The 26,569-nt window shown below is 41.2% G+C and overlaps 1 protein-coding gene across 1 annotated transcript; it reads left to right on the plus strand.

The window, feature by feature from the left end:
* Nucleotides 1-11,302: 11,302 nt before the first annotated feature.
* LOC136280577 (uncharacterized) lies at nucleotides 11,303-25,844 on the plus strand. Its single transcript, XM_066166069.1, has 14 exons — nucleotides 11,303-11,383; nucleotides 15,619-16,900; nucleotides 17,837-18,283; nucleotides 19,254-19,370; nucleotides 19,818-20,210; nucleotides 20,460-20,672; nucleotides 21,110-21,244; nucleotides 22,471-22,570; nucleotides 23,162-23,267; nucleotides 23,713-23,762; nucleotides 23,865-24,001; nucleotides 24,639-24,690; nucleotides 25,247-25,320; nucleotides 25,726-25,844. The coding sequence occupies exons 1-14, from the start codon at nucleotides 11,303-11,305 to the stop codon at nucleotides 25,842-25,844; spliced, it is 3,306 nt and encodes a 1,101-aa protein (XP_066022166.1).
* The last annotated feature ends 725 nt before the right edge of the window (nucleotides 25,845-26,569 follow it).

Raw genomic sequence — 26,569 nt, forward strand, 5'->3', positions numbered from 1 at the left:
TCAAAAAAGGCGTTCCCTTGTAGCACCTTAATAAACCAGTAAAAAACTGAAAGCTCCAACAGAGAAACAGGGATACAAGTAAACCATTCATTCAATCTTAGTCAGCCTTTGTGCATTTTGTAATTAAATTAGACCTGCGCTTCCTGGTTCACGCTGGTTGTCATTAAACGCCGCTTGTAAGTGAAGTCTTTGAATAACAGTGCGCATATTAAAACGGTTAGACATGCGGCCGGAGAACTTGTCCGATAAACTCGATTTGGAGATTCAGTGGCTTGCGAGTCATGCAGACCAAGCTCATCCGATTTCTGGAATTACTGTGGTTCGTAGGGTGATCAATGGCCGAGCAAGAACATTTTATGGTGAGGCTAAGATCCTCTTCTTGAACATACGAACTGCCGTCTTTCGCGCATTTAGCACGTACCAACGTTATGTGATTATTTTTTTCTCAGTTTTTAGGCCCTCGAGACAGGACCATGCCTATTGTCTGAGGGTTCCGAAACCAAACGATCCTCCGCAAGGTCCGAATCCTCCAAATGGCGTTCTGTCATTAACCTAGAACGCCTATCGGTTGTCCAGTGATGAAATATATAGAAAAGCCAAGTTGATTCTTGCACTGATGATTGGCCTTGTGCTTCTGAGGACAACAACGGATATTTTCACGAATAACCAAATTTCACCTGAATATTGAAAAGGTTTTTTCTATTTGGTCCCAATATCTTTCCTTGGATCGATTTCCGCCATTCTCTCGGGTCTGAATAGACCGAATAGCGTGGACTATTTTCTAATCAAATTAGATTCAGCCCCAGGTTTCCAACTAACCACACAGTGAATCTCGTGTGGATGTTATAATGAAAAGAGAGAAATAGGAAATAAGAGAAAATAAGAAATAAGACTGTTCGCAGCCTGCATTTTTTATCGCGAAAGAACGCGCGCGAGAAAAAAACAGCGAGCGGAGCGAAGCACTTGGGGGTGGAGGCGGGGAGCGATTTATTCTTTGCGTTCGGCTTTTGTCATACCGCGCGCGCATGTTTCGGCCTTACTCAGCCTAATTGTACTTTAGTTTTATTTTACTCGTCAAAATGAAATTGATACTTAGAATATAACTTGTTGCACTATCCGTTAAATTTTTTTGTGATGTTTTCTGATGTTTAGCGAGCAAGCGGCTATGAGTAGCTGCAAGCGATAAAAATGGGCGGCTGGTAGGCATCATCTCAGTTTTATAGCTTTATACGCTATGCTTCTTTAAAAAATGACTTAAATTTAAGTTTAAATTTACTTCGTGCATGGCTTAATAATTATTTAACTAATTGCGCCTGTATCGACGAAAACGATATACGAAAACAGAACTGTTGTCGATTGGTAAGAGGACTAGTTTGTCTTTTGCACCTTCCCACGTTTAAATGATTATTGTTCCACTGCTAAAAGAAAAAACCAATTAAAATAAGATAAGAAAAAAAATTAAGACATATTGCAATGAAGACACCGCTCGACGTTGAGAGTGTGTAGAAAGGCGGGTTGGTTTTGGTTTTCTTAGACTATTGTCAGGCTCGCGTTTTTGTTTTTTGGTCTATTGAAGCAAAGAAACCTCGCTGTTGAAGGCAAAACAATAGGTGCGATTTTCGCACCTTTTTCCGTTTCAATGACTTTATTCTCCGGTTGGCCACAAGTTCTTAAACAAAAAAACGTTAACGCAAGTCATAATCAATTTAGATTATCCCTTACTGAGAGAATAGCTAAGAACATGAGCAAGTTTTACGAAGTCTCGAAAGTGCTCGATAAGCGTACAGACGCCCACGGTCGCGTTCAGTACCTCGTCCGCTGGCGTGGCTATGGAAAGAATAACGACAGCTGGGTGGATGAAGCCGACACAAACGAGCGCCTTAAACAAGTGTTTAGGACACGCCACCAAGGAACTCCGGGCTTGCTGCAGACCTTAGCTGTGTTAGTGGCAGAAAAGCTGAACATGAAGAAACCGCCAACAACCAGCATCGTGAGACGTTCGTCTGTCACCATGCCGATGGATGCCGAGACCTTTAAAGAGTTGTTCGGTGGTCTTCCTTCCGCGCCAAATCTTTTGCAAGCGACAAAGTTTTCTGTGCCCATTCACGAGCTTGACGCCATAATGCCTGCCGGATGGTCACTAAATACTTTCAAAACCTCCACGACTTGTCGGTTGCAGCCCGGCAAGCCCGTCGAGATTGCTCTCGTAGAGCGCAAGAAAGTGTTTTTTGATCATTCGGGGTGTTTGTGCTGTCAAGGCGGGAATGGAGCCCCCGTCGCTTGTAAAGACGTGGTGCGGAAAGTAGTATTCGGTTCAACCCTTCTAAAGATCTCGTTCTACCGTGAGCGGAACAAGCAAGCCGAGCGAAAGCCCAAGGAGCGCACGAGACTAACCTGGGCGAAACCAAGATCAATCGCCAAGTAGAAAACAGTGACTTACCGCTGGGTAGTCACTTCAACAAACGGCTCCTTTAGGAGCCACCAAATATAAGAAAGCAATGACCAACTCGAATGTGTGGTACTCTTTTATTTCCCTTATCTAGCCCTTTTTTGCATTTATTGTTTGCCTAAGAAAGATCTGTATTCAAGCCACTTCAATTTGAATCGAAAGTTCGCCTACGCCTCACTCTCAGATCGCGCTGATTCTGTGCATCCCTGTGTATCACTGAAATAACCTAAAATAACCTTTATTCAAGGAACTTTTTATCCATTCGCTCGTCTGAACTAGCCTCGCGTTTTGTTGAGATTGCTAATGAGCCTTAAACTGCTAGCGTGTCCTGGAAAATGTCCTTTTCATTTTTGCCCTAAAATTATGTAACACCGGAACGTGGTAATTTGACACCGATACCAGTAACTTCTTGTGTGGTGTCAGTGTCAAAAGCGTGGTCCGTTCATCGATCATGGAGAAAGCAGGGCACGAGGCATGGTAAGTGAGAAGTAAATGCACCCGTATTAAGTACTTCTGCCTGCGACTTATCTGAGTTTGTAAACACGAAAGTATTTCTTAGTCGATCAACACATCAAGATGTTAAAAACTGCCATCACGGTGCCGATTCTTTTGCTGGTTCGCCTCCCATCCGCCGCAAATCGGAGCTTAATTTTAGAACCATCTTTCTTGATGGCCTCTTTGACTTCGGGTATAGTGATTAAATATTCCAGAACATCGCAAACACTTCTACGGGCACCATCACCTTGCTTGGCCAGCATTAATTCAAAACCCCAAAAAAGTAATTAATAAGTATTTGACACAATCAGAAAAATTGTTACAACATCATAAGAGACTAATCTCATACCCACCAAAGATTAAACATAGGCTTAGTTAAATATGGTTTAAAATTGTTTTCTTTGGCAAATGTGCTGACTGAATGTTTTTACTTTAGCAAAGCTTTTTGCCCTCACTGAAAGTCAATGCTTGTTGCCATAGCACCTTTGACACACACAAATGATCAGAATAAAAAATCTTGGATTGTTGTTGATAAATCAGCGTGAATGCCAGGAACACAAACCCTTATGCATAAGAAATTATGTGGCTTCCGCTTGTCATCCTGTTAAACTTACTGTGGGGAGCCACCTCCATCGTACTTTAAAGAGCTATAACTGCCTCGAGTGTAATATAAGTTTACCAACAAAATAATTTACCTCTGGAATTGGAATTACTTCGATTTCCTTATTTTGTGTCCTCCTTTCCTGCAATATTGTTGACAGTGGCGGGACGTGACTTCGGACACTTTCGGGGAGCGCCATCCTCAGTTCATGGTAGGCTTTATCGCTCACAAGCCCCTCATCCTTCGCCGCCAAAATCCTTTGGACAACCTCGTAAGAGTAACCCTCGTCTTCGTGGTCATGTTGGCCGTCGGAAAGTGGGATCACCAGATCCCGGTCGCTTACGTCAAATTTAATCTGTGCGAAAATAGAACAGAACATCTAAATGCGAAGCCTGTGTCGTGATATTGCGTTACACGGTCACGCCACAGGGCCGATGAACATCTTTATATTTAGAAGACTAGGGAGACAACGAATACACACGTGGCGGCAGTCGAGTTCGCACAATAAACAACCCTTTTGAGTTCACAGAATCGTGACATGGTGTCAGAAGTGGGATCTGTTCACCCCTAAAGATGACAGAAGCAGCTGAAGCATCCATAGTTGTGCCACCAGCGCCGACTCAAGTTTTTATTCCCCCGTCAAATTTGCCCCCGCCGAAAGCGCTTAATTTTGACGACAATTTAGCCACCGCATGGAAATCGTGGAAAGCAGCGTGGCAGCGCTACGAAATCGCTACTGGTGTATATAAACAAGAGGGCATAGTTCGTGTGTCGACATTACTAAGCATTATAGGCGAGGATGGCGTCAGAGCCCACGATACCTTTATTTGGAACGAAGACGAAAACGCAGACGACATTTCACAAGTCCTGAAGAAGTTCGACGAATTCTGCATTCCTAGGACACAGGTCATATATGAACGCTATAGGTTCAACAACCGAAACCAGGAACCAGGCGAAAACATCTCGACGTATCTTACGGAGCTTCGAACGATCGCAAAAAACTGTGCACACGATACAATCACACCAGATGAAATTTTGCGTGACCGCCTCGTGCTAGGCATACGGGATGATCGCGTCCGCGAGAGACTTCTCCGTTTGAATGATTTATCTCTCCTACAAGCAGTTGACATTATTAAGTCGTCAGAACAGACCCAACAGCAAGTAAAGCTAATGGCTGGAGGAGACACTGCAGTTCATGCGTTACGGAAGGCGGGATCGGCAGAAAAACCTGAAGAAGAACGACAACTTAAGTCACAAGCATTTAGAAGACCGTCTAAAGAATGTGGAAATTGCGGAATGGTGCATGGACGTCATTGTCCCGCGTATGGAAGAACATGTTTTAACTGTGGGAGTATGAATCATTTTGCGAATAAATGTCGCGCTAATCCCCGAGGAGTGAAAAGTAGAGTTTCGGCGGTCCACGAAGCCGTCGACATGGGAAACGACCCCTACTACATTGGTGCTACTACTAGTAAGAGCAAAGGCCAGGAAAAATTGGCAGTGGTCAAACTCCACATTTATGGGCCAGATCCCAAGACAGAAGTCCAGTTTCAAATAGATACTGGGTCGCAGTGCGACATTCTCCCGGCCCAATTATACAAGCAAATCACTGGGGACACCCTCCTTCATCGCCTCAAACCATGCCAAAAGGAAATAGTCTCGTACACAGGGGATCGCCGCAAAATTGCTGGTAAAGCTACCCTGCCTGTGTGGTCCCGTGGACAGCGGAGGTCAATGGAGTTTAACATCTTAGACGGAGACTATCAACCGATTTTATCATTGAACACCAGCCTCAATCTTGGCTTTGTGAGTTTGAATAATTGTGACGTCCTAGCATTACACGTCAAGTGTCCCAAAGCCTCCTTGCTCGAAGAGTATGAGGACGTATTCGACGGATTAGGGGCCCTACCGGGAACATACAAAATAGCCATAGACGAACAGGCGCAACCAGTTGTCCACGCACCGAGGCGAGTGCCAGTAGCCTTGCGTCCATGCATCAAAAACAAGCTGGACGAACTTGTTGATCGTAAAGTTATTATTCCAGTAACAGAACCGACGCAGTGGGTATCCAGCATGTTGGCCATAGTGAAGCCAAACAAAGTACGCATCTGTATTGACCCGAGAGATTTAAATCGTGCCATTCGGCGAGAGCATTACCAGTTGCCGACTATCGATGAAGTGGCCTCCCGCTTAACAGGTGCCAAGAAATTTACTCTTTGTGACGCCAAGGATGGTTTCCACCAAATCCTCTTAGACGATGCTTCTAGTTTCCTGACAACGTTCAATACGCCTTTTGGGCGTTATAGATGGGCCCGCATGCCTTTTGGTATCTCAAGTGCGCCTGAAGTTTGGCAGCGACGCATGCATGAATTCGTAGAAAATTTAGAAGGAGTTGAAGTTATCGCTGACGACTTCCTCATCGCTGGATTTGGCGAAACTGACGCAGAGGTCAACTCGAGCCTTGAAAAGAACGAACGTGCGTTCTTCAAGAAATGCCGGGAGTTGAACCTCAAGCTCAACAAACTCAAGCTGAAAAGATCTCAAACTGAAGTGCGTTTCATGGGCCACCTCTTGACTCCTGATGGTCTAAAGGCAGACCCAGCCAAAGTTGAAGCTATTTTGGATATGCCACCGCCGACTGATGTGAAAGGCCTGAAGAGGTTTTTGGGGATGGTCAATTATCTGGCCAAATTCTTGCCACTCCTGTCCGACATGACAGAACCTTTGCGAAGGCTTGAGGACAAGGACGTCGAGTGGTGTTGGCTTGCACAGCATGAGAAAGCATTTACCACAGTCAAAGAATACTTGGCCAAGGCCCCGGTACTGAAATACTATGATGTTACTGAAGAAGTGACAATCCAATGCGATGCCAGCATAACGGGTCTAGGTGCAGTACTGATGCAAAAGGGTCAGCCCGTTGCCTTTGCCTCGCGAGCTCTGACCGACACCGAAACGCGTTACGCTCAAATCGAGAAAGAGCTCCTCGCCATAGTGTGGTCAACCGACAAGTTCAATCAATACATACTGGGACGCGAAGTTGTACACATCGAGTCTGACCACGAACCACTAAGGGCAGTTTTTACCAAGCCAATACACAACTCACCAAAGAGACTCCAGAGAATGCTGATGGCCCTTCAGAATTACTCCCTGGATGTGCAGTATAAAAAAGGGGAACTTATGTGGGTATCAGATGCACTGAGTCGAGCATACCGCAACACCACCGAAGCCTCCAAGCACGATACAAGTCTGATCTGTACACTTGCCGAGATAGATCATTCAGAAAACCTCTCGATTGCACCATACAGGCTCGCTGAATTCAGAAACGAGATTGCCAGGGACCCAGTGATGCAAAAGCTAATCGGAGCAATCAAGGGTGAATGGCCAGTGTCAAGGAAGTCCTGTACCCCTGAGCTGACGCCTTACTATGACAAACGAAGTGAGCTTATAGAAGACAAGGGACTAGTATTCCTGGGGGAGCGATTGCTGGTACCCCCTTCCCTGAGAAAAGAAATGTTGAAGCAAATTCACCGATCACATATTGGAATCGAAGGGTGTTTACGTCGCGCTAGGGAGGTCCTCTATTGGCCCCTCATGAATTCGGAAGTAAAGGACTTTGTTTCCAAATGCTCAATCTGCCAGTCGTACCAGCCAGATCAGTGCCGCGAGGAATTGCAACCGTATCCGATCCCGTCGCGTCCCTGGTCGATGCTAGGTGCCGATTTTTTTGACCTTGGGCAACAACATTTCTTTGTCCTAGTCGACTACTGGAGTGGGTTCTTTGAAGTCCAGGAGGTTAAGGTGGTCACATCTGCTAGCGTGATAGCTGCGTGTAAAGTACAATTCGCCCGCCATGGGATACCAGACGTGCTTATTACCGACAACGGACCTCAGTTTACGTCATCGGTGTTCAGTGCATTAGTGAGAGAATGGCAGTTTGAACATAGAACTTCGAGCCCCCGTTACCCCCAGTCAAATGGCCGCGCCGAGAATGCCGTGAAGACCTGCAAGAACTTGATGACGAAAGCGAAAGCGGATGGGCAAGACCCGCTGTTAGCCCTTCTTGATTGGCGCAACACCCCAACAGAGGGTCTAGGAACATCACCCGTACAGAGACTGATGGGACGCCGCACACGCACTTTCTTACCAACCCATGAAACGCTCCTGCGGCAGCCATCACACCAGGAAACAGTCACCAAATTAGCTGAGCGCAAGAAAAGACAAGCTCAACAATACAACAAAAAGTTTCGCCCTTTAGAGGCACTAAAGTGTGGACAGGCCATCAGGATGCGGCTTCCCGGAAGGGAGGAATGGAGTCTGGGGACCTGCATGAAAGCCTTGGGGAACAGGTCTTATGAAGTTGAAGTTTGCGGCAGGCGATACCGACGCAACCGTCGGCAACTGCGCCTGACCCCGGAAACAGCACCACCTATGAGTCTGGTAGAACTAACTCCGCCCGAGTCTACCCTCAAACCGGCGCCAAATCTGACAGAGCCAGGACCTCCTCCACCGGAGTTCCATGGCGAGACCAAAACAGAGAGAATGCCACCTGAACATGAGATGGGAACTGAGCTTGAGCCACAAAGGATTGAAACTCGTCGATCAGGCATTGTGGCATCAGGATTACCATATGAACTGAACATTGAATGATTGAGCCGCTAAATAGTTGTTGGGTCTGTTTCTATCTTTTTATGATTTCAATGAAGAACAATGTTTTAGCGATTTTATGTGATTTGAACAGTGATCGAAACCGAACATTAAGTATTAATTAACTTTTGAAGATAAACTTTGTAAAAAGGGGAAGATGTCGTGATATTGCGTTACACGGTCACGCCACAGGGCCGATGAACATCTTTATATTTAGAAGACTAGGGAGACAACGAATACACACGTGGCGGCAGTCGAGTTCGCACAATAAACAACCCTTTTGAGTTCACAGAATCGTGACAGCCTGTTTGTACAGACGTCTCTAATTTTTTTTGGTTCCTGGGTTGCAGGGTTGGAAGAAAACGGAGACGTCTTCGCGCTGGAATAAGTTTATGTTAAGGCCTATTTACACGGCACGACTTTGCCGCATGCGACAAGCTTACGACAGGCCTACGACATGACTTAAGAGTCGTAAGCGAGTTGTGGGTTTGATTTACACGAAACAATTCGTGTCGTAAGCCTGTCGTAAGCTTGTCGCATGCGACAAAGTCGTACCGTGTAAATAGGCCCTTACAATCAACACAAAAATCACAAAATAAATGAAATTATTAAGTTTAAACAAGCAGTATCTTAAGTCCTCGAGAAGAAATAAGTGGTGGCGAGCAGGAATCCAAGTGTTTTTTCCGAAGTTTTTAACCATCCAGTTAGAAATATACAGCGCCGTTTTGTTGTCAGTACGTGTACCGAGATGCCGCCATGTTTTCAGCTGTTTCTTCTAAAAGTCATACCGTGGGCACACTACATACGTCACGTCCAAAAATTTTTTTGCGATGAGCAAAAAAAAAAAATGAGCAATTCAAGGCTTGGATTACAGCTAAAATAAATTTTGCCTTAAAATAACCAGAAGTCGGTATCTATTTGCAGTAAGCCCTGGTAAGTCCCTAAAGGTACTTAGCACCTGCCTTCACTATGCATGTTCAATGAAGAGTTTATTTCAGAAAAATAAAAAGTAAATTTTTCGACTGGCTTATAATGTTTCAGCGCTATCACACAGATTGCTTATGACACTGAATAAACATTGTTAATGAAAAGATTTATCATCCGTTCTCGTTGAGCCATTAGACGCATGAGGTCTTAATAAAAAGATTGACCAATGTGAAACTAGGGGTGACGAATGGTGAATGCAACGTTTTTCTCTTAGATCGAGACTGTTTTCAACCTTTGATTTGCGATTTTGTCCCCAGCATGATCATGTAAGCTTAAAGATATGAGACTGCGAGACGTTCAGAACCGCCGAAAAAAATACATTGCGAGACCCGCAAAATTTGACCAAATTTTTCGAGACCTTCAAAGACCATTCACCACCCCTAAAAACTTAGTGATAAAGAAAAATTCGTAATGATACGTACCTCAATCGGTTTGAATTCCGCTGGTAAACTCTCTGTGGCATTTCGGAGCTACTCTCTGATTTTTTTCCTCTTCATAGACCGCGAAGACTTATCTACGTCCCAATAGTTTTTTCGGCTAACGTTAAACTTCACAGCGTTCTTTACAGGGTCCACTGCTAGGCGACTTTGGGCAAGCTCATTTCTTAGAAGCTGGAGTTCCTGGCGAAGCTGAAAAACTTCTGCCCTTCTTTCTGCCAATTCCGTCGCCTGGTCACTGACGATTTCGTGCAAATGGCGAATGCGTTGGTCGTACGCCTCAAGAAGGGGCAAAGAGAGGACAGACTGCTCTACCTCGAAATGCCTTGGGCCACGTTTGTAGGGGAAGTTTGCTTGCGGCTTGTCTTCTTTGAACTTCGAAAACGTTTTAAGACTTTAAACAACTTTAAACCGATCTTTTCCGATGACTATTTTCAGATAACTCTTTTCCAATGACGAGAGCGAAATGATTGTTGTCAATTGCTAGTGGCACGCGCGTCAGTTTTAAAACCCGTCATTAGCATAATAAGGGCATTCATGAAAACAAGAGAACAATTGATGTCAACTGAGCGCGAATTTCAAAGACGCTTTCAAAGATGTTTTGGGACGGAGACAAAGTTTGTTTAATTGTATACATAGGCAATTTGCACAGTGATTCCCACAACAATCTGAATAAAAGTCTATATTAGAACCTTTCAAGGCTGCCCAGCCGCTTCTTCAAGCAAGCGCGCTTCTTCAAGCAAGCGCGCTTCTTCAAGCAAGCGCGCTTCTTCACGGAAAGAAAAAAAGTAATCAATTAATGGTTTGTTGACGGTCAAATTCGCGACAAAGCCCATAAGACAATACACAATACTATGAAAGCGTTTAAAAAGCTTTGAATACTTTCAAGGTCTTGATGCACTGAAAGGGGTTTTATTATGACAATAAACCGCTCTAACAGTAGATATTTCAAATATAATTATTGTGTGTTGGAAATTTCGCAATAGTTTCTTCACAAACATCAAATATTTATCCAAGCCATGCATTATTAAGGTCATGCTTAGTTATCGCCGATATGTATGACCCACAGAAAGTAGCATCATTTGTCGATTTTCCTCGGAAAATGGGTTCAGTCACGAAGTAAACCCCTCTGACCGGAAACAATATTTTCTGTACAATATCTCCTGTATCCTCCTCTGCAACCTAAACAATTAGGCTGAGTTGAATGTATAGTACACACTAAAATGTAATCTTGCTCATAGCTATTTAATTGGACGTAACGGGTAACATTAATAGTTAAAAGTGTTGATCCATTGTAATTCTTGTTCAGTTATCTTTAAAGACATGTGGTGGATGGGAGAGTGAAATTCATAAGGTTATCGTTGTGCGCACAAAGAGGTAGATAAAGAAGGATGCTGATCATTTTTCAAGAGCCTGCCAGGGTACAAAACACCCAGACATCAGATGGGTAAGGAAATAAAGTCGTAAACATGGCTAAAATATGCTTGCCATGAGTCTTAAAGTAAATAGTCTATCAGCAGTGAGGGATGGTTATCGAACTGATAACCATGTGACGTCACAACATGACGACCATTACGGATATTGAAGATTTTAGCACCCAATTCGAAATGCTCGCTGTTAATTGACCATATTTATCAATAATTATCCTGGAAATTAGTGAACAGATACTGTTCTTCGCCTGTACTCAAGATGGGGGTTTTCAAGGAGTTATTGAGGCGAAATTTTGGGCAGAGATATAACAGGGCAGTTGAAATGACACGTTTGATTGAGGTACGTTATTCATCTTTGCCTCATAGTTTAGGTTCGTAAATAAATTTTTCCGGCGTCTCAATTATAGAGCTGATCTTCAATCTGTTTCCTTTTGACAAAAATGTTATTTATCGTGTCGCAAACTGCAAGAAAAAAGTACATTGTGGGGTCTCGATTTACATCTATTTTAGTTGCCAACGGCCATTTAATGTTTTTGACGATGCTTTAAATCTTTCTTTTTATTATTCGAACATTTTTGTCTGATAAACTATTTCTTAGCATTACACTATTCTTACTCTGCAAGGAAACCTTTCCAAGACAGTGATGGTTATTTCCATCGTACTTGAAGAGAACCGTTAAACATGACAAAATTAATTTTATGTCAAACGAGAGCCCGACGTCATGGTTTGTCATGCTCCGTTTTGGGGGTTGACCTTGGTTTTGTTTCTGGTCGCTTCATGTGAGGGAAACCCGAAACCCGGATAAGCTCCGGCTGGATGGGCCACTTGGCTCTGGTACAGATTTTATTTTACTTTACATGGTTGCCACAGGTCAGGAAATGGTCAAAAAATGGAAAAGTCAGGGAATCTCACCCTTCATTATATAGCTGGTCAGTTATTCCAATATTTTCAGCGCAGCTGTTCCTTTAATAACCGACACTGTCCAATTAAGGATTAATTTTGGACAGTTTCACTGAGAACTTTAAGTTAACAATTAACAAGCTGTCCTATTTAAGCCTACGGCCTCGTCCAATTTTGGCTTTCCTAAGAATTTTTTTCATCAATTCTTTCCAAATAGGACAGCATGTAGTCCTATTACATATACAAATCAGTTGTGATTTGCGTAACGTTCAATACCCTTTTGTTTTGTTTTGTTTTGTGTGACATACCCTCGAATTGTCGGCATTAAGCCTAGGTTTCATTCTGCCACGAGATACGTGTTAGTCGCAAGCATAGCCAGATCGAAGGATTGTCGAAATACTGCATAATAAGTGAATGCTTATTGATTTGGGGCTTTGATTATAATCTGAAGTCCTCCAAACTCAGCTTCTCTTAATCCAAAGAACTTTGAAATATTTCAAAGCACTACCGTCTCCCCATTCACCCTCCCCGCCCTAATATGAAGTTGTCTTTCTGATGCATGGTATGATGTCGATAGATTAGTCACTGACATGTGACATTAGTCACTGACATGTGACATTAGTCACATGAGTTTTGCATTGATGCATACAGATGGTTGATGCCAACTGTTGATTAACTTTTGAACAATTTTCCTTGAAATTTAACCGCGTCAAATTTTTGGACCATTTACCGGGGTAAATAAAATCACACATCGCTTATTTTCTGATCATTTTTTTTTTGTCTTCACAAGGTATTCTATGACCATTCTTCTGGACTCTTTTGAAAGTGAATTCGTAACTAATATATAATTACTTTGCGTAATCAGAGAAAAATGTTTTAAGTTTTCCTATATTGTAACAATCAGCTCTATTTTAGATTTTTTTTGAAGTATTGAAGTAAAGCTGTATTTTCCATTTGATATCTCCTCTACGTCCCTCTGTTACCTGTGCTGTGGACTGTTATGAATGTCTAGTGAATTCATTCTCATTCATAATCGTACATTAGGATATGACGGAAAAGCAAGAGTAAAAAATATGACAAAATGACCATGCGGTGTTGTTTCTGTTTAGTTTTCTTTGAAGAGGTGTGGTTAATGGGAGAGTAAAAGACCATAGGCTTTAATTTCGACTGTTATAATTTCAAAGTGAAGTTAAGGAAGAATGTTAAAAGCTCGTAAGGAGCCGGCGAGGAAAAACAAAGTGAAGGGCACTCAAATGACTATTGAATAATTATACTATGAACTTATAATGCCAAGATCAAAAGCTACGGCCAAGCTGGAACCTCAGACCCACGCATCAGATGAACGAGGAGGGCTGTATCGCGACCAAGATTCCTATCGGAAAAAAAAGGAAAGATTTTTATGAATTTTCGAAAAAGAAAACAAACAATTCATTGTTACAACATTTAGTTTTTTCTCCCACCCAGTTTGTTATTACAAACACTTACGCGCCTGTTACAACTTCCACGAATTTGATGATCTCTGCTTTGTTTTTTGCGCATCAGATCTTAAAAATTATATTTGCGATGGCTTAATTTCATTCTATTAACGTGGGTGGTGCAAAAGTACGTATCCATGCCATCAAATACTACAAGAACTTTGCTTTGCCAAATAATGTATAATGCTACGCTTTCCTTCTAGCTGTCCCCATGGAAAGTGTTAGGGAATCAAAAAAGTAGAAAGAGACTTTTCCTGATTCATAGACGTATTTTCTGCTAAAATGTTTGTTCTTGGACCCGGTACAAACTTGTTTCGACCTAATGGAAACCTCGAGCTCTGAAAGCAGAGGTGGGGGAGGGAGGGAGAGTGCAAAAATTCTTTATCGTAGATTTTGCATTGTTATCGATGTGAGGTAATAATTAACTTACCTACAAGGAAACGCGTACATTCGGTGTGAATCTTTTCTCTCACCATTATTTTCAATCCTTCATCCTTGCCGTTTTGACAGGATTGTACTCCACCAAAAATTATTGCACATGTTTCGCTGTGCCGTGGACTGTTCTCCTATGTCAGTCTATGGGAAAATCAAAGAGACAACGTACGCGTCAATGTAGTTAGGTCATCATCTCCTAAGAGTGGACACAACGCCACCTTCAATAGTTACACAGAAAGGGGCGAAGGAAAAGCCTTAGACTTAAATTAACTTAAATTCCTGAGGCCCCCATTGCATCTGGCCCCATTCCCCTCCTTTGGTTGATTCATTACCAGTCCCCACTCTGATGACGTCGGCTATTTATAGATTCATAAACATTTCAGATCAAGGAACACGCATAGGGTACACAACAAACAATGGAGGTAAGAATATTCGATGTTGACAGTAGATGTTGTTTTACCACTTTTAAGTAGACTCTGTTAGATGAAAATGTCAAAATATCTTCTTACTGGCCACTTTGTAAGATATAAAAATCTTTTGGATTTATGTATCACTGACTTGTACTTAAGCTAAGGCTGTTAATCATTACCTGTCATTGTCGAATCTTTTAGTCGGAACCGTTTGCGTAGAAATGAAGCCTAACCACAATCTGCAACCGGGCTTCATTAACTCCTTGTTTGCCTTTCCGTGTTGCTAGTACATCTGTTCCTGAACAGAACCCGACTACTGACTCGTGGTTAATTCAGGTGTGACGAAGCTGACGGCCGAAGCTGAATAACTAATTCCAAAACTCATTGCTTGATACATAATTTAAGGAATTGTTGCAGGGCGCGGGTCATTTGGATCTAACCTAGATAATGCTTTAGAAACCGACCTGTGTAACAAAACAACCAGAAAGGCGGTCATGTTAGATTTCGATTTCTCTCGTTCGCATGTGCGAGGATTAGTTTTTCCTAAGACCTCTCGACATGCAGAGTTATATAAAGTCAATTAAAGAACTGGTTCTCGCCAAGAATTTATAATCTCTTGTTCTTTTTTGTGCGTAAGTCGAGTTATGGATGCACGCAGGAAGTTTGGAGAGCACGAGCGAAGCGTAAGAGTTGTTCGAGCCTCTGCAACATTGGTTTAGGGAAAATTTTGATTGCAATCGTCTCTTGTGGTGTTGCATTGTTTACCGTTATCATGCTCTTAATTGTCTTAGTACGCCCTGTGGTTTCTTTGTAAATTAGAATTAATTTGGTTAATTCATCTGCTACTTTAAACAACAGTTCAACGACGGGGTTTTTGATAGGCGATTTGTTCTGGATTACTAAAAAGCCCCTTTTTCCTGAGGCAGAATCGTTGCTGGAGTCCTCAGTTAATATCGGCGAAGAGAAATTTTCGCCGATTTCTGCTCAAAGTCTTACCTCTTCAACCATGCATGACACATTGTCACTCAAAACAGGGAGACAAGAATGCAAAATGCTTTTGTAGTATAGAGATTAATTACAGATTGCTAGGCTAGAGAGACATTTATTTTTATTTGGTCTTCATAATAATAAAACAAAGAACATGGTAAATGATTGATCAGGGTTTTTATATTGCAGGAGTCAAAATATTCAACAACAATTTTACATATAATGTAATTTTGTATTTACAAAGGAAATGTTTGTTAAGCAACTGCTTAGCCCCCTGGGTCTTATAAAGTAGACATCCTTTGAAACCAGGCCACTGATATGAAGGAAGTCAAGTGAAATATTTTTGACAGCTTTTATTCTATTTCAAGGACGAAAAATTATCAAACTCTGGACATATTTTAAATGAAGAGGACAACAACAATAACAGCAGACAATGCTCATTACCAAGAAGTCTTAGAGTTACTTTCCTGGCATCAGAATGGGGATCAAGCAAAGGAGGCCTCTCCACCTTAAACAGGGAATTGGCAATCAACATCGCAAAGGACCCAAGAGTTAAGGTCAGTTACTTTGTTCCAAGCTGCAATGACGAGGACAAGACAGCTGCTCATATTCACAGAATAGAACTTATAAAGGCAACAAGGCGGCCCGGCTTAGATGAACTGGAATGGCTCAACTTTCCACCGAAGGATTTGCAAATCGACGTAGTGGTTGGACATGGTGTTAAACTCGGCCATCAGGCACAAATTATTAGGGAGTCCCACGAGTGTAAATGGATTCAGGTTGTCCATACAGACCCTGAGGAACTAGGGATATATAAAGAGTATGCTAATCCAATTTCAAATGCTCAGAAAAAGCATGAAACAGAGGTAGAACTTTGCAAACTAGCTGACTTCGTTGTACCGGTTGGCCCCAAATTGTGCAAAGCGTTTCATTCTTATCTCGCCTCATGTAAGAAAGAGCAATGTTTCTTCGAATTTACTCCTGGAATTCTAGCAGAATTCTCTGAATTAAAGCAAGATTTAGACAAACGAGAAGTTTGTAAAGTCTTGTGTTTTGGTCGTGGAGATTCGGAGGACTTTAAATTAAAAGGATTCGACATAGCAGCTCGAGCTGTGGCAAAGCTAAGTCGTTGTATTCTGTTATTTGTTGGTGCCGCGAAGGACAAACTCGAAGAGACACAAAAACGTTTCCTCGATTTTGATATCCCTCCCAATCAGCTTAGGGTGCGACCGTTTTCGGATAGCCGGGAAGATTTGAAAAAGGTATTTTGCGAAGCAGACCTTGTGGTCATGCCCTCGAGAACTGAAGGCTTTGGGCTAACGGGTCTTGAGGCCTTGTCAGCTGGTCTGCCTACTCTTGTAAGTAGAAAATCAGGATTTGGAGAAGCTTTGATGAAAGTACCATTCGGCCGGCATTTTGTGGTTGATTCAGACGATCAAGATCAGTGGGCTAACGCAATTGAGGGTGTCTGCAACAACGACAGAAGCAGTCGACGTAAAGAGTGTGAAACACTACGAGACTTCTACCAGGAAGAGTACAGTTGGAAAAAACAGTGTGAATCTCTCATTGGCAGAATGATCAGCATCGTCCATAAAGGTATGGTATACCAAAAAGCTTTCCGTCGCACTATAGTCATAAGCCTCCGAATTGGTTTTTCAGTTTTTCTTTCGTCTGTCGCTAAAGTGAGTTTTGTTTTCCTCAGATTTTTTGCACAAGCTAAAGGACCAAACCATCGAAGCTTTTCTAGATTACAGTGGCACCAAATAGCTATTAATATTTTAGTTAACTTTAAAGCATCTTTCTCCTTTACCTAAAAAATTCCCCATCGCCGTTTATACTCTTGGGTAGAGATAGTCATCATCAAGATTACTTTTCCAACACAAAAACTTAACACACTCAATGCGAAAGATTTATTCGTGGCATCGAGAGATGTATGAAACCTTTATGGGCTCGCTTAGCAAATTATGTGACCGCGACTTCTTAAACCCCAAACCTCTAAAACACTACATAGCTAATTAAATAATTAAAATTTCACGTATTCTTCATATAGACAAACCAGAAGATTGTGGGGGTGCAGCAGAAAAGTCCACATTGTCACACCAGAGACAATGTGGACAGAGGCAGACGAAAGTCAGTAACGGCCTTTGTTCAGGTACGATACTCTATATGCATCCCGTTCTTGAAAACTATAAATACATAATAATAATGATAATTATAATAATAATGATGAAATATTTGTAATAACTGGAGACTGGTATCTATTAAATTCTGACTTATCAGATTGAGGCATTGAAGTGTCTGAGCGATTGGGGAAATTTATTTCGCAGGAATTCTAGACTTTCGATAGGTAATGAGTAGGTCTCTTCCGTCTGCTATCCTCAGTTCCTTATGGGTGGAGTCTGGCAACAGAGAGATGGTATTTGAGGCGGAGGCGCCATTCTCACGGGTAGTTTTCTGTCATTCGTTTTCTATAAAACATGTAATGTACCACCGCCTCCCGGCGAGTCCGCTTTTCATAATAAAAGGAAAGTGATATCTTTTTAAGTAGCAAAGTTCTAATTGTGTTTTCGCCTGGCTTTCTGAAAGTAAGTGTACATTCAGCTCCAGGTAAATTGCCCATTCGCATAAAACTCAGCTGCGCTACATTTCAAGAGGCAGAGAGCAAAGATCCTGCACAACGAGAAGAAGTCAAACGCCTCTTGATGTGCGAGATGACAAAACATTTTATCGAGATACATGCGGCTCAAATCCCTTCTGAAAAATTTCATCAATCGCTTTGTTACTACCTACAAGGAGTGCACGACTTGATAATAAGAGAAGCAGGCGAGGGGAGCTTGCGAATTGTAGTCGAATGTAGGACAATGGAAATTCTTGAGCGTCTGTGGGATGACTATAGTTCCGGTCACCTTAATGAAGTAGCGGAAGAGCGCCTTTTGACGGTTGAGATAAAGGAGAAATATGAAGTGGAATCAATAGAACTGGAAACAACCATTATCATGGAGGATTACCTGGCTTGCAAACTGTCACTAACAGGTATTTCATCTTAGAGTTAAAATCCCTAGAAGACAGGTATCAAGGCTTAATTCACAGGAATATGACTGTCAAGTAGAGGGTAATGTGTGATACGGACCAGCGCTTCCGAATGGCTGGTGGGATTGTTATCTGTACATAAATTTTGTATTTGTTACTATCCTACCATAAATACAGAAGAACCTGTCATTAAGAACGTTGAGAAGTTTCACGAGCAAAGCGGTGGGTTCAATGGAACGCAAGGGATCGAGCAAAATGGCCTTAATGCAGCGTTAAACTAAAAAACAAAATCTCACCAAAATTTTTTTAAAGCTCAACCTTTACGGGTGGACACTTATTTATCACCTACTATTCCGGTACATTGTTACCAGAAAAAAAATGTTATCGTGTATACGCATGAATACTCACAATCAACAATTTTATCACAATTCTACCGACATTTATCTGTCTGAAACAAACAAAAAAGACAAAACAAAAAGCAAACAAACAAAGAAACAGAAAGAGAAGGGAAGAAGATGAAAATTGACCTAAAAACTTAGGAATTGTTGTTAAAAGAGAACAAAGTTGTTTTTTTTGGATATTTGGCAAGGAAGCCTTAAGAAACCATGGGGTTTATAAAAAAAATAAACAAAGGAGAGGTCGGCTAAAGTAGGAATCTCAGTATGAGTTTTGTGAAATGAGCTCGCCTTCTGGTCAAGGTTCGAGGGTTGAGGTTCCAGAGTTGCGAGTAAAACGTCGAAGATCGAGAGTCAAAGTTTCCTCAAAATTATCAGACCAAAATTTACAGTTCAAATCGTACACCGAAAAAAAGGCAAAAAAGTGGCAAAAAATGTTGAGGATCAGTATTACCATGGCCGTTGGAGTGTCCATGATCATAAGATTTCCCATAAATAGTGGTGTTAAGGGAGGAGAAATATGATATGCTTTCATGATAATTCTTGATATTGTTATTTTCTTGTACGCCATCGATCAGATTTGAGTCGTGATTCAACAGTTGCAGAAAATCTAACTGGCCGAAACAATGCACAACCTCTGGTCGCTCAGGACGAAGAACAACGTGAACTAACAACGGTGCACTTTGCGATAAATTGTAAGTGAAAACATCAACAACTCAAATGATAGCAGAGCATCTACTAGAAATCATTAAAATTTTTTTTGTGAAAGGTTTTAACAGTTTCACTGTAGATTCGTGTTTGAATATAACTTATAGTTCCAAAATGATGTTGTTTAACTCTTCCAAAAACCTGCTGCTCTTTATTTGTGATGATTATTTATTATGTATTTTAGTTTAATTGTCCAGTAATTGGAAAAAGGTGGAAACCGTAGGGAAATTAATATCAGCAAGAACAATTTTTCCGAAGGCTATGACTCGCATGAACCTTTATTACATGGCTAGAAATGCACCTCCATTCAGACAAAGATCAAATATCAGACAATAGTCAAAGTCAGAAAATTGGTTTCTACTTACATGACGTTATATGCAAAATGGAAACGTTGATTTTCTTTTCATGTACATCGCCCTTTAATAAAAACGTAGACAGCGGTTGTTCAGCAAGCCCAAATGAGATCCATCCTGAACAAGAAAAAGGAAGCCTGTGTCTGGTGTCTGAATTTTTATTTGAGGAAAAGATTTCTCAAAGTTCTTTTACGGAACTACCCACCTACCTTCGACATGTACCAGTAACTCAAGATCCAGAACCAATAAAAGAGCGTGACAACAGTGTACGATTTTCCGTCGAATGCCGAGATCTGGAAAGTCTTGAACGTCTGTGGTCCGACTATCGTTCCGGTCGTCTAGATTGGATGGCCGAAAAATGTCTTCTGACAGATGACATAAAAAACAGATTTCATGTGGAGTCTGTCACTTTAGAAACAAGCATACTGGAAGAGGACTATTTGGCGTGTAAAGAGTATCTTTTGAAAAATTCTCGTAAGTTGGTAACAATACTTGCTTAGGGGATACTTGTAGACCAGGGTCAAGATGTACGAAGACCGAGTAGCGCTAACCCACGGTCAAATGTTAATCTGGGTTCCTTTATTCCTTTGTTCAAAAGCTCTTTTGAAACAATTTTTTCTGTTCGTCTTAGAGCGTCCAATCATCAAATTGGTTAATCTGAATTTCCTTTTAAAATTTTCCGATCTGAAATCAGATTTCACGCTTTCTCACGCATTTCCTCAGAAAACAGCGGCAACTCGCTCATGGGAAATTGTGATGACACTGAAATCCTGGTTACTGAAGGGGCTATTCAAACAGCAAACACCGATGATCTTGGTACTCAAACATCCGTAGAAGCTATTTCCCAACTGCTTGATCAAAGCAAGACTGTTATACCAATCGAGGAAAAAAATGAGACCACGGAAGAACAACAGACAATTGCAGGAAAAATGATAGGTACAAATGATTTTACTTCTGCCATTGTAATTTTCATTGTTTTTCTCAATTATCACCGTCATTATTTCATAAAAATAAGAATGGTTAGGGACTAACAAGGAAATATCGAGATATCGATAATATGTCCCATTCAGTCGTCCCAGTCGATTCATTCAGTGAGATATGTTTCAGAGATAAGTTTTACAAGTATAATTGTAAACGAAAGGCAATCTTTTGGTGACAGTTTCTGAGTACATCAAATTTCTCAAATCTTTGTGCATATTTCTGAGGACTGTTCACAGACTTGAACATTCATGTAACGAAGAACATTTCGATCATTGGCTAAATAGTTAATGGTGTCTTTCAGAACGGGATACACGCAGTGCTGACCCGTTAACAATATACTCTCAACCAGAGATAGTACTGATCAGCTGCCCTTATCATCACATTATCTTTAGGTTATCGTCCACAAGAAAGCGGACCTTCAGTACTGAAAAAACCTAAAGACAAATTACAAAAAGGCGGATGGTTGCAGAAAAAGGAAGAATACGAAGCACGGACTTCCTCTGATACTTCATCAAGTAACAAAATATGTGAGTTCCGTGGAACTGTGACATGTATAGCAAAGTTCTTTGAGCGTTCTGTCAGACGGTTTTTTTTAGAAAGACATGCAGACAAAAGCTTTTTTCCTGAAATTTTTAGGTGTATACTAAAAATTGAGGTCTAAAGGTATTCTTCGCTAGAGAGGATGAAAAGCAATTAAGCGATTGTCTTTCCCTGAAGTTTAGATCAACAGGTAAAGTCTAGATAAGAGCTTTCCACAACTCCTATCATTAGTTATTGAGAGATATAAACTTCAGAAGTTACTGGGAAATATATTTAAAACGAATGACCTCACAACATCATCTATTTTGCGCTATATGTTTTTAAAAACATCAATTTTTGTCCTTTCAATTTCGCACAATCTTTCTCTGAGTTCGTCCATTTTGACACTTGTAGGCAGCGGAACCTGGACGAGTTTGAAATCTTGCGCGGGTTCTTCCTTGGTTGTTGACTCTGAACCATACCCCTTTTCACTGACTAAGGGTGTTGTGAGTCATAGACTAAGTATTGGTCAGTTTGAGTCGGTTTTCTGTATACGCTGTTGTTATAAGTAAACCTACGGCGGCCATAGTAACTCACGTGTCAAGAAAGGGAATGGTTCGTGTAGTGTGATCGTCCGGGTGAGTGTAGTTCTGAAAAGAACTGTTGTTTGTTAACAAACTCTACACGAGTCTTCCAGCCAATCACATCACGGCTAAACAGACCAATCACGTTCAACAGACCAGACTTTATAACATCATCGACTGACAACTACTCTTCACTTGACTCTGAAGATGACTACCGCACAGATAGTCGAAACGTCAGTCACCAACAACAGTTCTTTTCAGAACTACACTCACCCGGACGATCACGCTACACGAACTACTGATACTCCTGGGTTCAAACCATTTACTTTAAAGGGAATGGTGCTGGCCTTCTTGACAAAGTAAAGGATAGCAGCCTGTTGATTGTTTCAATGTTGCAATAAGCCGTCAACCTTGTTTCGATGGTGTAAGTGGCATCTACATATCGCTTCCAGATCTTCTGTCTTCTAATATTTTGAACTTTTATTGTCCATTTCCCGAATTTGTACCCTCCACATAAAAGGCTCGCTATGCTTACATGTATCTGTATTATGATATAAAACAAAACTAAGGGATATCACACCGGGAGACTTGGTAAATTCTGCTACACGATGAAACAAACGGCTCTTTTTCTTTTTTGGTTCATCTTCTAGGGTGTGAACGATATGTCACCTTACACAATGGGTGCTTAACTTATTACAAAAGTCACCATACTAAAACTGGAAGTGGCTCGGTCTCTCTCGAGGGATACAGGTATAAAGTGTGGTTAAGCTTTCCGTCCAGAGCTTTAATCCAAGTTTTTGGCTCAGATTCAAATATTTAAAAAATTAAAAAAAAAGAAAATAGATCAGAATTACGTCGCTTGAAGCAAGATTAGAAATCCATCCCGCTTGAAAAAAAGGGTCAAACATATTTGGCTACTACTGAATCTGGAACAAAACTTTCGAAACTGGTGTCTTTCAAGTCAAGCAAATGTGTTTGTACTAGAGAACAAGGACAATAAAATGTATTTTTATTTTTTAAATCAGTGTCTAGAAAATCTGAACGATTTGAAAAAGGAACTGCTAGGACTGATCCCAAAGCCTTTACCGATTATTGACGTCATGAACAACTTACCCCAGAGTCAACAGCTAGAGATTAGATCGAAGCCTTTTGGAATTTTTCTTCTTATTTTACCTCGGTAGATAGGTTCAATTGCATCGAAAAGTGACGATCCCTTGGTAGCACCTCACCTCAAAAGCTGCTAACTCCTGAAGAGAGGAAGATCGCTACCTTCGGTATCTTGCTGATGCATGAGGAGTTCTCATCCTCCTACCTTGATCGATTTAATTCTTGTCATTTTAGGGTGTATTCAACATCGGGAGGAGAGAGCATCCCGTGGACATTCAGACTACATCATCCCAAAAACACAGATCATGACTTTGCTGCAGATTCGCGGAAGAAAATGAAGGTGCTTACTATATTCATTACTACCGTAGCCTCCCTGCTTCACTGAGGTTTGCGTCCCTATCGAAGTAAAGGATGGGAGTCAGAAATCTCTGAGTCATTAGGTTTCCTCTCTCCTCTCCACCCCTTCTCCCAATTACTGTGTTTGTGCTTGTGTTTTGTGCCTAATCCTCTGTCCCTGACAACAGAACGAAGTACAGTGTTTCCGAGTGATAGACTTGTTTTTCGCGATCAAATACTGCGACGGAACATCCACGCCAGACTCAATTTGTACCGACGAAGAGTGGCCATAAATATAATTACTCTCTTCGAAATGAGTGCATGACTTACCTTTTGGTTTAGCAAATCTCTCCCTTTTTTGTGGAAAAGCATCGCACATAGATCTGAGCGTGAAACACCCAGTTGACCCGATGGAGACGATGTTAACTTATATCGAGACAACTTTTTAGGAATGGATTACCAGAATAAAAACCGAAGTAAGGGAACACCACACAAGCGCGTAAGTGACGAAAATAAGTCGGCATTTTTCTTGTCAGTAATTTCTGTTGATAAAAGCTTGTGATGAGGTTTGATGAAGTCATCGTTATTTGGTCTGACACAGCACTAATCAAGGAAAAATACCTTCCATACTACGACGGTCTGTAAAGGGGAGAAAGAGACTATCACCACAACCTGAAGCAGCAGCGTGCTCTGTTACTATTGACCCGCATCCTTATGAACGCTTATCGACAACAGGAGGTAATGAATGCCTAAGGTGCATGATTGTTTTTTCTAATTAGATTGAATGAACAAATAGATGGGTATATCTGGTTCCTTGGATTGCTCATCCGCAGTACATCTTAATTTCTTTCATTCTTTGCAATTATAACTACGTTGCTTGTCTCAGGAGAGGTTAATCAAACAAAGATGTGCTTAAGTACTGCATTAAAATTCCTTTTTGAATACCTAGATTATCAGTCCAACATTCTATCTGACAGGAGTTTGGAGGTTTTTTTTTAATTCTGTGAGGGCACTCCCCTGAAATTTGAGGACACGGTGAAATAGAGTTCTTGAGCCTTCACATCCTCACTTACGAGATTACGCCTGTAATATTCATGAGGCCTAAAAAAAGGAAAAATAGTTTACAAAGTTTCTAACACACGGTTTGAGTTCAAAGAGAGTCCTATTTACAGCTGTTCTCAGCTATCTAAACCCTTAGGAAATTTAAGGCTACCAACAACCTATCTGTTTACCTACAGGATGGGAGGCTGGAACTTTGGAGCCCAATTCAATTAACTATACTGCCTCGTTGAGTCGAAATAGTTTGGGTCCTTTTGTAGTAGAAGCACTGGCAAATAGCAAACTTTAATTAAGGTGGTAAATTATTTTTTAACAGAGCGTCGCAGAGGACGTCGGTCACGCCCAGGAAAAAAGCCTACTTCAGCAAGGTATGCTCATTGCTATAGGACCCCTATAAGGGTTTCCTTTCCGTTAATCCTTTAAGCAAGCTTATTCTTTAAAAAACAAAAATTGTAATGTAAGATGGGTTCACGTTCCCTCTCGGGTAACCAATCAGACCACAGGTTTCACTTTATATTGCCCACGCGCGCCTCCAGCAATATGATAAACTAAATCACTATGAAACGTAAGCCTCTTTACTTACTAGTACATAAGTTGAATTGATAATGTTCTTTAAACCATTCCACTTTAAATGGTTTAAAGAACACCATAAATTTCAATCAAAAAGGTCCATGAAAATAAGGACTCATATTATATAAGACCAGCGCGCGTTTCATAACGGCTTTCCACAGATCGTGCAGTTGCAAGAAAGTTGCATGTTGATCGAACTATGTTCTACTTCCGCCGCGTGCAGTATATTTGCATGTTGACCAAAACTAAAAAGCGCTTTCTAACGATGTATAACAAGCTTATACCATTATTTTGGCTTGGTTTGCATTTATTAATCGTGTCTGTCTGTGTGTTTGTTGTTTTAATTAATCGTAGTTTGAAGCCTGTCTCTTCAATACCTGCTTGGAATGATGAACCAGCCGGTAATGAGTCCGCAGCTAGGATAGAAGGTGAAGTTTTTTCCATCTCCTATCTTGAAAATTTCAAAGCTTATTACAACTGTAAATATTAATTGATGTTTAGGCGAAGAGTTATGATAATCGCTTCTTTTACAATAATAGTGTACAATAATGGGGATCGGGAGACGTAAACATACTAAGATGCATGCGAGCGATATCCGGTCAACGTCTGAGATCTGAATAAGATGTCTCTGTCATGCAAAAATGTTCCTGGAAGAAGTTGCAACGTTTTTAAAATTGACAACGTTTCGAGGAATGTGAAATTCTTTACAACTTAAATGTGAAAATGTCAAATTCTTTACAACTTAACTCGCGCCCGGAGGTAAATTTAGTAGAAAATAGAAAATGCGAGCCTCTTTGTATTCTATTAATCTTAACGATGTATGATTCATGCAGAAGGTCCACAAGAAGTCAAAGGTTCCTCTGACATTTTCGACACTCATAGAAGTCTATTATACTCTAAAGATGGCAAAGACGAAGTCAAAACGTCCGAGTTGTCGACAGCACATCGGTAAGACACACCTTATACACTTGAAATGTATTTAAAGGTTTTAGAGGGACAGCAAATGAGAGAAAGGGGAGAATTTTTCCCTGGCCTCTTGAAACCTTGTTCTGGCACTCATTCTCTACTCTGAATGGAAATAATCAGTCAATTCGTGCTTTCATTTGTGGCAATCGTTTACGCGCAACTGATCGAAGACATCCGTATATTTGTTCCTATACGGATTGTGCGGATATACGTAGAAATTGAAATGTTTCTTTTCTGACAAATACATAATGAAACGATTTAGTTCGCAAGTATTGATCAAGCATGAGGTCAAAATGGCTGCAGCTGGATATTGACCGAAGTCTTTCTTATGGACCGAAACGAAGCTAAGGTCAATAAAAACGCAAAAGGGATGAGGCCAATATCCAGCCATCTTAACCGAACCAGCTTGGTTAATAAACGATTAAGTAAGTATCAGAAAGATAAAGCTTTATTAAGAATCTAGGATGACTTATTTCGAGAGCCGGGAAGGAAAGTCAACTGTGTTTCTAGCACAATACATAAAACCTTGAGAGTCGTGTATGTTTTCTTCATCTTGACTTTCTTCCGCCGCTCTTTGCGTCTCCAAAAAATTTTTATGTTGCACATAATCAAAGTGGTTAATCCGAAAGGGCAAGATGAGTCCATCTTTTCCACTCGGGTAGCCAATCAGACCGCAGGTTTCGCTTCATATTGCCCATGCGCGCTGCGACC

This window comes from Pocillopora verrucosa, chromosome 1 (genome assembly GCF_036669915.1).
Source record: "Pocillopora verrucosa isolate sample1 chromosome 1, ASM3666991v2, whole genome shotgun sequence".
Lineage (NCBI taxonomy): Eukaryota > Metazoa > Cnidaria > Anthozoa > Scleractinia > Pocilloporidae > Pocillopora > Pocillopora verrucosa.